The 11,753-nt window shown below is 43.2% G+C and overlaps 1 protein-coding gene across 2 annotated transcripts in view; it reads right to left on the reverse strand.

Annotated features, from left to right (window-relative positions):
• The window catches only part of CREG1 (cellular repressor of E1A stimulated genes 1), a 41,143-nt gene extending 30,108 nt beyond the window's left edge, over window positions 1-11,035 (reverse strand). The window contains exons 1-4 of one of the 2 annotated variants that reach the window (XM_030581121.1): window positions 10,757-11,035; window positions 5,431-5,550; window positions 2,363-2,547; window positions 369-1,536 (exon numbers count right to left, since the gene is read on the reverse strand). In XM_030581121.1, the coding sequence (XP_030436981.1) occupies window position 1,536; window positions 2,363-2,547; window positions 5,431-5,550; window positions 10,757-11,020 (570 nt within the window). In that variant the 5' untranslated portion in view covers window positions 11,021-11,035 and the 3' untranslated portion in view covers window positions 369-1,535. Of the gene's footprint in view, window positions 1-368; window positions 1,537-2,358; window positions 2,548-5,430; window positions 5,551-10,756 lie in introns of both variants that reach the window. The other variant, XM_030581122.1, reaches the window with a different exon arrangement.
• Window positions 11,036-11,753: the final 718 nt, after the last annotated feature.

Below are 11,753 nucleotides of genomic sequence, written 5' to 3' on the forward strand. Positions count from 1 at the left end.
ATCAGGACGCTTTTACTATGTTATTAACCAATTGTAGACTATCTGGTCAATCATTTTGCTGTGAGAATGAGAATAATTATAACAAATGGTAAATGAAACAAGAAATTCAGACTACTATGGCTCTTTTGGGTAATGTTGATTGCTAATTTGGCTCCTGAACCACTGAGGTCTGAGTATCACTATCTTACAATGATGAGAGCTATATAAGTACCTAAACAGGAAGTGTTTCAGACTGCAGCTGTACTCATCAATAATGTGCAATCGAGGTTCCTGGAGCCTTCAGGTTCCTAGCAATTCACTCACCATCTTGATGCAAATAGTCCATTCCATATTCTAGACGTCGTCAGCCCCGGGCAACACTGCAGAACCTGAGTTATTAGTAAGGCTGTGAATGTCACGGGGGTCATGATTCCATGACCTCCACAGCTGCAGCGGCCAGTGCGGCTGGCCGTAAAGCCATCCGAGCAGCGGCCCCGGGGATGGCCCCAGAGGCCATTGGAGAGTAGTCCCCGGGGGACTCAGAGCAACAGGTGGCCAGAGGCAGTCAGCTCCCACTGCCAGAGCAGAGGCCAGCCTTTGGCCCCGAGTCCCCCAAGAGCAGCAGCACCCTAGGAGCAGCTAAGAATTACTCAGGGGTATTTTTAGTAAAAGTCAGGGACAGGTCACAGGCAATAAACAAAAATTCAGGGCCCTGACTTGTCCATAACTTTTGCTATAAATACCGATGACCAAACCTTAGCCTTATTTATTAGACATAGTTGTTTAAAACCATACAGATTGATATTTTAAAACTGTTCGTGCTCAGACATATTAACATCAGTAGCACAGCTAGAAATAGAAATTTGACTGGGTACCAATTTATGGTAGATGGGCAATGATGAGAGAGCTTGGCTGGGCTCCACACTGCAGAAGCAGCAGCCTGTTTCTCTGTTCTGTAGCTGACGCCATCTGGCTCTGATCCCTGCCACCACTGGGTGCACAGCACTCCACCCTCCCCAATCCCTGGGGTCTATAAAGTGTCTTTACATGATCCTGCAGGGCAGCTGTGTTCCCCCTACTTGTAGCCTCCCCACCCCTCCCCCCGTTGAGGGAAGCTGTTACTAGCCAATCCAGAAAAGCTAGAGACAGGAGGGAAGAACAGGCTTTCCATTTCCTTCTCCATTCCCTATAACAGGGGAGGGAGGGGATTCACACTGGCTCAGATTTGGGTAGGCCTGGGTGTGGCCCACCCATGGCTATGCCCTGATTAACACATTTTCCTCAACAGGAATACTCACGTGAGATTTGCAAATTCACTTGTGTGATCATTCTTGCCAGTAAAGCTCAATTACACAAATGTTTGTGAGATGTGAATACAAATATGTGGGAGTATACACAAAGCAAGCTCATTAAAAATTGAGCGCATTTGTGATTTTTTTTTTTCCATATTAACTCAGCTCTAGAAGCGAATGAGAAGATACTCTCCCTTGAAACAAAGCATGGCGAAAGGCCAGGAAGTTAGTTTGTATGTCGATAATATCCAGGATTTTCCTCTACCTACAAAAGGGTAAAAATAAGAAAAGTTATTAAGTTGAATGCATAGGTATGTTTTCAGGTAAAAAAAAAAAAAAAGTTATATCAAGAAAACTTCATTCTGCAGCCTTCTGTCCCATAAAACAAAGGGTATGTAGCAGGATTTGTAGACACCCCAGTATTCTGATAAGAGAGTTTAGGCGTTGTGTATGACTCTTGAGGATTCTGCCTCAGAATAATCCAGCAACCGGTATAATGATCTATCAAACAATAAGAATCACACCGTAGCATAAGTGCATTTGAGTGTTCTCACAGTTCTTAACCATTACACCAAACAAGATATCTTTCCATCCTGCATTTAATAAAGAGACAGCACTGTCTCTCAGTGCTCCTTCCAGAGGAGCCTTCCCCCTGGAAATCATGTTTAAGTTAGAGGTACAATTACAACTGTCCATAATGATCCTTCTTAAAAAGGAAAGTGTCCCAAACTTTTGTATTTCACAACTTTTAGTAGATACACCACTGGCTAAGATTACAAGTGGGTAGAATTCCTGCTCACATAACAAGAAGTGCATACTGAAGGGTGAAAGGAAGGAAACTATTAAGGGGAAAGCTTTGTCTCTCAGGGATTGATCAACAGGAATATTCATGATATTATAACAATTTCTTTACACTAGGGACCAACATCTACCTAATAAATCACTTGGGGGGAAAGATATCAACAAGTAAAAAAAAAAAAAAAAACAACCCACACCAACACAGCTCATATCTCTGATGGGGTTGTTTAAAGACTAAGTTTGCAGTTTCCAAGTATGAGACAGACAAGTATATGACAAACTTAGGGACTTACTAAGGTGTGACATTGTAATATTCTTGTGGAGTCACAGTTTTAAGTCCACCAAAGTAGTCCAGGACCCAGATATTGGTGATGTTGAATTTGGCAAAGAACCAGTTATGATCTCGAGGCCAGCTTGCCATCTCAGGGTGTCGACTGAATAATGCTAGCTTTGCAAAGACAGCTTCTGTATCATTCACCTAACAAGTAACCAGCAACATATTACAAATGATGTAAGTATTTTAAATCAACTACCAATAAGAATATTCTACTAACACGATAAAAAATAAGTTTCCCTCCCAAATTATAGTACCTCCACATCCACCCAGAGACAGGGAAGGTTCACCAGATTAAGATTTGCCCCAGAAAGCTAGATACATGTACCAACAGGAGTTCCACTGTAGCATGGGTATATCCACCATTCTAAGCATCACCTCTGGAAATTAACAAGCAGTAACTCTTATAATTAAATATTATCCAATGAGAGAAATAATATCCATAGAAAAGCACTGCACCCTGAGTGATGTATGACAATTTAAAGTGAGGACAAAAATAAATCCCATGAAAGTTTGCATTTACTCAATATTATTTCTTTAAAATATCAACTAATGCCAAAGACTATCTGTTGAAGAGACCAATCATTTGGTAATAGTGAGTAAAAAATAATAGAGTGCATATAGAAGCTTTGCACATTTCATTGTATGATACTCTGTTTCTTTCACCTGAAGAAGAGCAGCATTCTTGAGTATGTTTACTGGATATCATTGATACTTGTTTACTTACTAGTTTGATCTCTTTGGAAATTAAGAATATTTGATATTCCCATTGCTCTTCTGGCCACAATAAAATACTACTTAATCTGTAGTTGAAGTTCTTTCCCCCATAAGAGAAAAGCTAGTTTCAGACAAAGAATAGTAAGTTAATATCTTTAAGAAGAGATAATAATTTTTCTTGGGTATAAAGATTGGCCCCAGACTGAAACTGTTTGAGAAAGTCAGAGGTAAATCTTTGAGACACTGTAATGAGACTAGGTGATGGTAGCCGAAGGCTTGTCTACATGTTGGGATATTGCACTTTACAGGGGTGTGGTTTCTAAAGCACACTAACGTATTGCACATTAATTGGTCCAGGTAGACCCTGTTCGTGTGCACTACATTAAAGCACACCAGCAATGTTTACATGGAGCAATTAACGTACAACACATTAGTGTGCTTTAGAAATGACACCTCTACAGAGCACATTCTACAAGAGCTGAAAGAGGTGACTGTCTTAATGATGCAGTCCCTGTTTAATTCTACTTCTCAAGTGGATAACTAAATATTGATACAGAAACAACTTTTAGGAAACACAGGGTAGAGAGCAGGGATGGTAGCTTCATTATTTGGATAAACAAGTAAGTTTCAGCAAAAATCAGAAAGTTATAATAGTTCCTTTAAAGCTCAGGGACTCTGGCAAAAGATGTCAAATCCCTGTTTGAAGAGAGCGCAACCAGCAACAGTAGCTATTCATTTATGCAAACTGCAGCCTGATGGTAGCGTCTTTTGTAAATAGTTCTGCAGTGGTTCAGTAATTCACTGTGTATTAAATACATGTTTATCATGCATATTTTTGGGGGCCCATCTCCCTTATTCTTGTATCCTCAAAGGCTAAAGATTTCATAGCTTGACCAGATAAACAAGAAAAAAGGGAAACTAAAACTAAGTGTTTGAAGAGTGTAAGTACCTAAGCTGGAAAGAAACTGAACTAGGAAAAACAAAGGCTGGAACTGCAGATAGCAAAGTTTATGAGATATTTTGCTACCCAGCCTAACACTTATATATAGATATTTAAGGGTAATAGTGGCAGTAAGCAGTCTAAACAGCAAAAGTGACCAGTGTGGTTTTCGGTTGCACATGCAGCAGTACCATATCATACAGCAGGGATGCAATAGACCAGTGGTGGACAACTTGTGCCCCACAGGCCACCCGTCAAGGCAATCCACTGGTGGGCTGCAAGACAGTTTGTTTACATTGACCATCCACAGACATGGCTGCCCACAGCACCCAGAGGCCGTGGTTCGCCGTTCCGGGCCAACAGGAGCTGTGGGAAGCAGCACGGGCCGCAAGGATATGGTGAACACCGCTTCTCGCAGCTCCCACTACTGGATTACTCTGACAGGCCGCAGGTTGCTCACTACTGTAGTAGACCCTTCCTACATGGCTGATGCAATGTTCCTGGTGCAGTTGTATCTTTTGGGAACCTAATTATCAAAAAGATATTAAACTGGAGGGAGCTCAGATGAGTAATAAAAATGATGCAGGACTGAAGAACGGATTTACAAAGTACGATTGAGAGCTAAATGTGGGAACAGTGAATTAAGGGATAGGGAAAATACAATGTACACATATCTGAAGGGCATAAACACCAAGTAAGGAATTATTTAGGGTATTGCTAAGAGGGAATAATTATCAGTAATGAGATGATTCTCAAGGGAAAATTTTAGGCTGAATGACAAAGAGAGTCTAGTGTCCCACAGAAGGCTGCTAAAACTAACTTAGACTGAAAAAAAGCACTTGTAAATGGCAGGAAACAATACAGTACTGCACTGGCTAGATCAACAGATGATGCAATAATTTTTCCATCTTTAAACGCCTACAATTTTATGCCTCATACTAGCTATTAACCAAGCAAAGTGGTAGAAGCCTGGTCACTTAAAACTGGACTGAGCACTTAAAATAGTATCAAGTTATTTTGCACTGACAGAAGATTGGCTTAGATTTGTTAGTTCTTAAAAAATAAACCCCACAGAAATTAGAGATTTCCCTCACTGTAGTAGCTCTACAGAATTCTCTCTAGAGACTCTCAATGATACTTGACTATTGCTCAGAAGTTGTGAATTAATCTACCAATGCAATCTATGAGCTAGCTTGCTATATCATCAAAGAGCTTAGCCTGTATCATTAAATTAGTTTGAATCTTTTCTGTCAAGTATGTAATGTTACACTTCTATACAGAAGCTATTAAAATTTCTATTCTCTGTTCACTAAGGAGTATTGCTTTTTACACAATACTGTCCTGTTCAGTGCAGACTTTCAGTTGTTTACCTTATCAACAGTCCCAGAGAAGATAATGTGGGCACACAGAGGATTCTGGGGATCATAGCCTCTCTTCTTGCAATAAGGAGTCTGTGCCAAAGACACTGTTAGGGAGGCATTTGCATCCACCTGAAATACAAGCAGTAAGTAATTGGCAAAGCTGTCCCAAAACTAAACATTACATAACTGTGTTAAAATAAACTGATTGCAGGGTTGTCAATATCCCAGGAAATGTCAGGTACTGGTGAATACCAGCCTAAACCTGGTTTAAAATAATTGCATCAGTGTCCAGCAAGTTCAGAATGCATCTTTTCAAACATCCATTCAAAATTGAGGAATAGGCTCGACATCAAAGCTGGTCTTCTGCGACAGAATGCTAGACCGTATGTAGTCTGCAACTCTGCATGCATCATGCTTCAAGCCTATAACTCTGCATTATTGGTGGTTTTTGTATCAACTAATGTTTTCAACTTTTGTTTATGCAATACTGAAAACTGACATATGAGTATTGATATGTATGGTTTCTTTGAGAAAAATGTCAAACTAATATGTATACAGACATTCCAATGTTCAGTATTACAGTTACATGTTAATATTATACCCCTGCAGTTTACTTTTCATTTGTACAATCCTAAATTAATCTACAAGTCTATTGTCTTATGTAACCGCAATTTGAATATGTAACTAAAACTACATGTACTATGGTGTGCATTTGAAACAGTTTTTTGGTTTTGTTAAGTGCCTTAAACTGGAACTAACTAGTTTTTCCTGGGGTTGTAAAAATCTTGATTCTATCTAGTAAAAACACCTCTGGTAAATACCCATCCCTGAATGATTATCACAAAAGGTATTTTCAAATTAAGTTCCAGGTAGTACCCAAAATGCTTAGTGAGAAGAAACTTACCAACATTTGTCTCCACCTTCTTATTCTAGTTATAGTATTCTTCTAAAACTACTTAATTTGAAACCCTAGATAGATGGCCTCTGAATAGGTCTGGAAGACCACACAGTTTAGAAGGTTCTAACAGCAAAATTTGTCTAATGTACAACTGGAGGCCTCAAAAAAAAATGGGCCTCATTAACACTTGAATTTAATGTATGATCTATATATCCTCAACTCCATCGACCTTTGAAGCTAGTTTTAAAAATCCAGTTTAAGTCAGGAGTGTAAAAATCTACTTAAAAGCAACTTCAACTGTTTAAAATAAAAAGCACTCAACTCCACTCTGGTAGCACAAACATATCTGAAAGACTTACTACCTAATTTAAAAAATACTTGAAAATAAGCATGACAGGTGTGTGTCCAAGAATAAATTAGAAAGGCCCAAAAGCTGACATGATGAGAATGCCTTAACTATAACTTGTCACACTTAGTGGTTGTCAATACATGCATGGAGATTTTTTTAAATTTTACAACAAATTAATTTGTTGAAAACATCAAGAAATTTAAATAGAAGCTTTTGTAGTAAGAATCCAGATCAGGAAAATCAGTTATTCTTCCAAAGCTAGATGTGGATGCGGTAAAAGTCAGTATGCATTTAAGACACAGGTTATGGGGTCCTGACCACATCAGCTACGTGGATGCAAATTCCTGGTATAGGTATGTTGCATCTGAAACCAAGATACATTACACTAATGCAAGCCCCGCTTTAAAATGGAGCAATGCATCTATATCAGTGCAAAGACCCCCTAGTGTGGTTAGACCCTAAGTGTATGTCAGGAAACAAACAATTCAACCCATGTTATGCCTCCAAAGGCGGGGGGGGGGGGGAGGAGAAGAGGAATATTTCAAAGAACTGCATTCCCATCATGGAGTGAACATTCTTCATTTTCAATATTTATAAGACTATAACACCCTCCCCCCAATGTTATAGTGAAATCACATGAATGGGGTTTCACATAGGGGCAAGAGTCCATCAGTGCAGATCCAACTGAGGAGGACTCATGTCTGTTTACAAGTCTGCTTAACCAATAATAGAAGATATGCCTCATTCCTCTCAGCTTGGTTTCAGTTTACCAGGTTAGCAGTAACGGACTTCAGAGAAGCGCAAAATTTAAGTAAGTTCTGGTCCTCCAACAGATAAAGTAGAGATTATTAAGGCTTTTACCTCCTGAGGACAAGCTTCATATATAAATTAGGCCCCAAATGAATTTAGTTTTGTAACTGCAAAGATCTGTAGAGCTTTTGCCTAGAGAAGGAAGAATATTTGCATAAAACTTTATGTAGGGCTGCCTAAGTTTCCAATTTTCTTGTGCATTTCTTTGCTTTCAGAACCTGAAGTCTCCTTTCAAAACACTAGATTTAATATCATTTGACATTATATTTCACACCTCTCCCCAAACACAACTAAGAGTTCAATGTGCATCTGGGAAATTCTATTAGAATAGCTTATTTCAGCAAAAAAAAAAAAAGTGACCTAAGCACTATACAAAGTTCCCACTGCATTTATGGAACTACAGCCATCACGAGACTATGACCATGCAGATGCTCAAGTTACTCAACTCCAAAAAGAGCTGAGTCATAGTTATTTGGTGTTATCTGCTGGCACAGGTCTCTATGTGATGGTGAACTAAACAGTTGACCTCTGTGCTGCAACAGTAGAATACAGATAAGAGCACACGATGTCTGTGGGGGAGCTTTCTGATTGGAAAGAGCCCACTGAACCAGTTACAATCTATGACAGTGTCAAAACAGTTAGGCAGGGGTCATAACATGCAGTGTTTGAGCAAACCTCCATATTTCTTAAGACAGCCAGTTTCATAAATGAAATATTACAAATAGAAATTAAAAGGGAAAAATGGTAACTACAAAGCATTCAACATACCAGGTGAGGATTACAGACAGATAATTCAAGAGGCAAATTGGCATTAGTTATATGGAAAAAGGCTAAAACAAAACTTCATGCTTGTTTTGCCCAAGTTTTAGTTCTCTTTACAAAGAAAACAGGAGAGGGGAAAGGATGTATTGGATTCTTCTCCAAATCTGTGTTGTTTAGACTACACTCTTCTACAGGGACTTGTGTGTGTGCAGACATGTAAAAATAAGTAGCATCATCCCGAGTATTACATAGTTTAATAATTTCTTCAAACGATACCATCGCTATTGGTTCATCATTTCTGGATCTCATGCTCCCAGTGGGAATCATGACACACTTCTATTACTTTTAAAATTAGTCACTGCTACTACTTCTGTAAATAGTGCAGAAAGCCTCTCCCATCCACTCCTCTACTGCATTGTACATACAACCAACTGCTGCTATTGCCTTAAGTGCGCTAAATCAGTCTAGTTAGTTCATTCTTCACCAAACCAAGAAAAGAAGTTTAGCAGGAGCTTATTATGGACTTTCAATGGTTGCCACTCTGACTGCTCTCATATGCCTTTTGCTTCAACTATAAATGAATTTAATAAGTATTTGGTCTGAGTATCTTTTAAGCTCTTCAGGTACATTTACACTGCAAAAGACACTGAATCACGCCAACTCACTTGGACTCATGGAACAGGGCTAAAAATAGCAGTGTGTATGTTCCCATTTGGGATCTCAAACCCATGAGAGGATCGCTGCGCCCAGGCTCCAGAACTGTGGTGGGCAACCTGCGGCCCATCAGTCCGCCAGCCGCTTCCCACAGCTCCCACTGGCTAGGAAAGGCGAACCACGGCCACCCTTGTGCTCTCTACTATCTCTCTCATATAAGGTCGCATTCTTAGTGGCTATCACCTAAGCCAAGAGGGTCTCGAAACTCAGAGCTGCGGGGGGCAGTGCCGGGGAACGATCAATGTCAGAAAAATATCTTGCGGCCCGCAATCAGCTTAACCTGATGGGCCGCATGCTGCCCACTACCTGCCCACCACTGCTCCAGACCAAGCAGTAATATCCACATTGATATTTTTAGCCTCATAGTGCAAGCCCAAGTAAGCCAATCTGGGCTCAGATTAACTGCCTTGTTTTTTTATTTCTGTCTTCCTTTAGTATAGACACACCCTGCCAATTTTTCAGCTCAAGTCCTTTGTGGCTCATTTGGTGCCTACCCTCCCCTTTTTGAAGTCCTCTGCTTCTTTATTCAGTGCCCCCTCTTAGAGCTTCAGTAGTTTCATCTATTGGTGCATTTTTGTCATAGATGACCATGACATGTTTGAGGAGACTTGCCTAGAGATTACTTTCCTGGCTGCTTGTAACATTCTACACTGATACGTTAAGATCTACAGAATCACCAGGGCAGAATGCTTGATGCTTTGCTTGTCAAGTGCTATATTATTTTTAGTCACCAGTCCTCTTCTGTACATTAAGCAGCTTCACTGTCTTCACTTTATTATGCTTCTGATATTTCCAGGTGTTGTATTCCAAAACGGCTATTTTAATCAGCACTCAAGTCATAGTAGTCACAGAGGAAAGAATGTTCCAACTCCTGAACAAAATATTACATACTACAAATATATTAGCAGCAAGTAGGTAAGGAAGTTAGCTCAGATACTTGAAAAAACAGTCTAATTCATATGCCAATATCCCTACTTTTATTTCAAATTTTTACACATTAACATTTGCAGCTTTTGCAAGGATGCTAAGCAAAGGATCACTGCAATACAGGAGTGATGACTCTTGCCATGTCCACATACCATAAGATGGAGTATTAACTTGCTTATTATCACCAATTATGGAACTTGTTGGGCAAGGATGTGTGCTAGTAACATCCAAATTAAGACAGATCTCAATATACACTTCCTTTACTGTTCAAAGGCAATTGGCAATCTTGGCATGCTTGAGACCCGTTCAGTGTGAGCAAAGCTCTCATGTGTATCACAACTGGCATGTGTGCCATGGGTACACAGGATATCGCAGCAGGGGCATAACACCACTCACAAATGGGGGAGGAAGGGCATACTCAGCAGCAGCTCCCCTGTAGCCTGGAATAGCAAACCCAGTCCCCTCTGCAGCTAGATCAAACTTTATCCCCTCTGAGCGGGGTAGAAGAGACACACCGGCCTAGATGAGCTCGGTCATTGCACTCACTCACTGAGGGGCACCGGAGCGCGCGGAAAAGGCAGCCGGCCCCGCCGCGAGGGGGGGGGGGAGGAGAAGGAGAGGGGCAGCCGGCCCCGCCGCGAGGGGGAGGGGGAGGAGGAGAAGGAGGGCGGCAGCCGGCCCCGCCGCGAGGGGGAGGGAGAGGAGGAGAAGGAGGGGGGCAGCCGGCCCCGCCGCGAGGGGGAAGGTTCAGTAACACGGACACGAACCCGCCTCCACGGACTGGGGTCAGCGATCGCCCGCCGCGCCCAGCCCCATTCCTGCGGGCCGGGTGCCACCCACCTCCTCCAGCCGGGGCGGCGGGTCCCCGCGCTCACCTGCAGGTCCTGCACGGACACCTCCAGCGCGGTGAGGTAGAGGTAGGGGACGCCGCTGCCGCGGGGCCCGGGCGGCCCGTCGCTCAGCGAGAAGACGTTGGCGAAGGGGCGGCCCCGCAGCGGCTCGCGCGCGGACAGCGTGGCCAGCGCGCCCCAGTCGCACTGGTGAACCACGTAGCGGGCCACGCGCGCCGCGTCCTCGTGCGGCGGGATCCCGGCCCCCTCGCCGGCCAGCAGCGCCCAGAGCAGGAGCAGCAGCCGCATTGTGACTATCTAAGATCCTAACTAACCCTGCTCGCAGCTGGTGGCCAAGCGGTTTCCTCCTGAGGGGGTGGGGCCACACCACTCTCTGCCAATGGGCACCCACCACCCGGCCGTCTCCACCAATGAGGGCCCGTTGGAGGCCCAACGGTGTGGGAAACCCACCTCAGTGGGGCGTGGTCATTCTGCTCTCAGCCAATGGGAGCACGCCTCCCTCTCATATCCGCCAATGAGCTCTGCCCGGGGGCGGGGCGAATGGGCACGAAGTCCGTCGGTTGTAAACATAACCGATTCTCGCACCAGCTCTGTGCGGCGGAAGTCACTCAAATGTCAGCCAATCTCCTCCAATAACAACTCGCACTGGGCGGGCGGAGGCGGGATTAAAGCGGATTGGGGCGGAGTGAGTGGCACTCACAAACCTAGCGACTGATTAGGTAAAACATAAACAAACTGGTCACGTGGCAGAAGAGGGGCAGCTGTGCGACGAGGAGGCCACTGGCTCCCCGGGCGGCGGCGCGCGCGAGCTGGTGCGGTTCCTTCTTCCCTGTCCTTGCAGCACCCGGGCCCAGGCAACAGGGGGCGCTTGGTGCCCAGGTCCCCCTTGCAAGCGCCCCGGGTTTGTCCCAAGCACCCTGCCCCCGCTAGACTGCTTTGCACGGCTATTGCCAGGGTGGCGTCCCAGCAGGGGGTCGGGCTGCCCCCTGGATACCATGGCTTTATAGAGCGGCATTATGCT

Source organism: Gopherus evgoodei, chromosome 1 (genome assembly GCF_007399415.2).
Source record: "Gopherus evgoodei ecotype Sinaloan lineage chromosome 1, rGopEvg1_v1.p, whole genome shotgun sequence".
NCBI lineage: Eukaryota > Metazoa > Chordata > Testudines > Testudinidae > Gopherus > Gopherus evgoodei.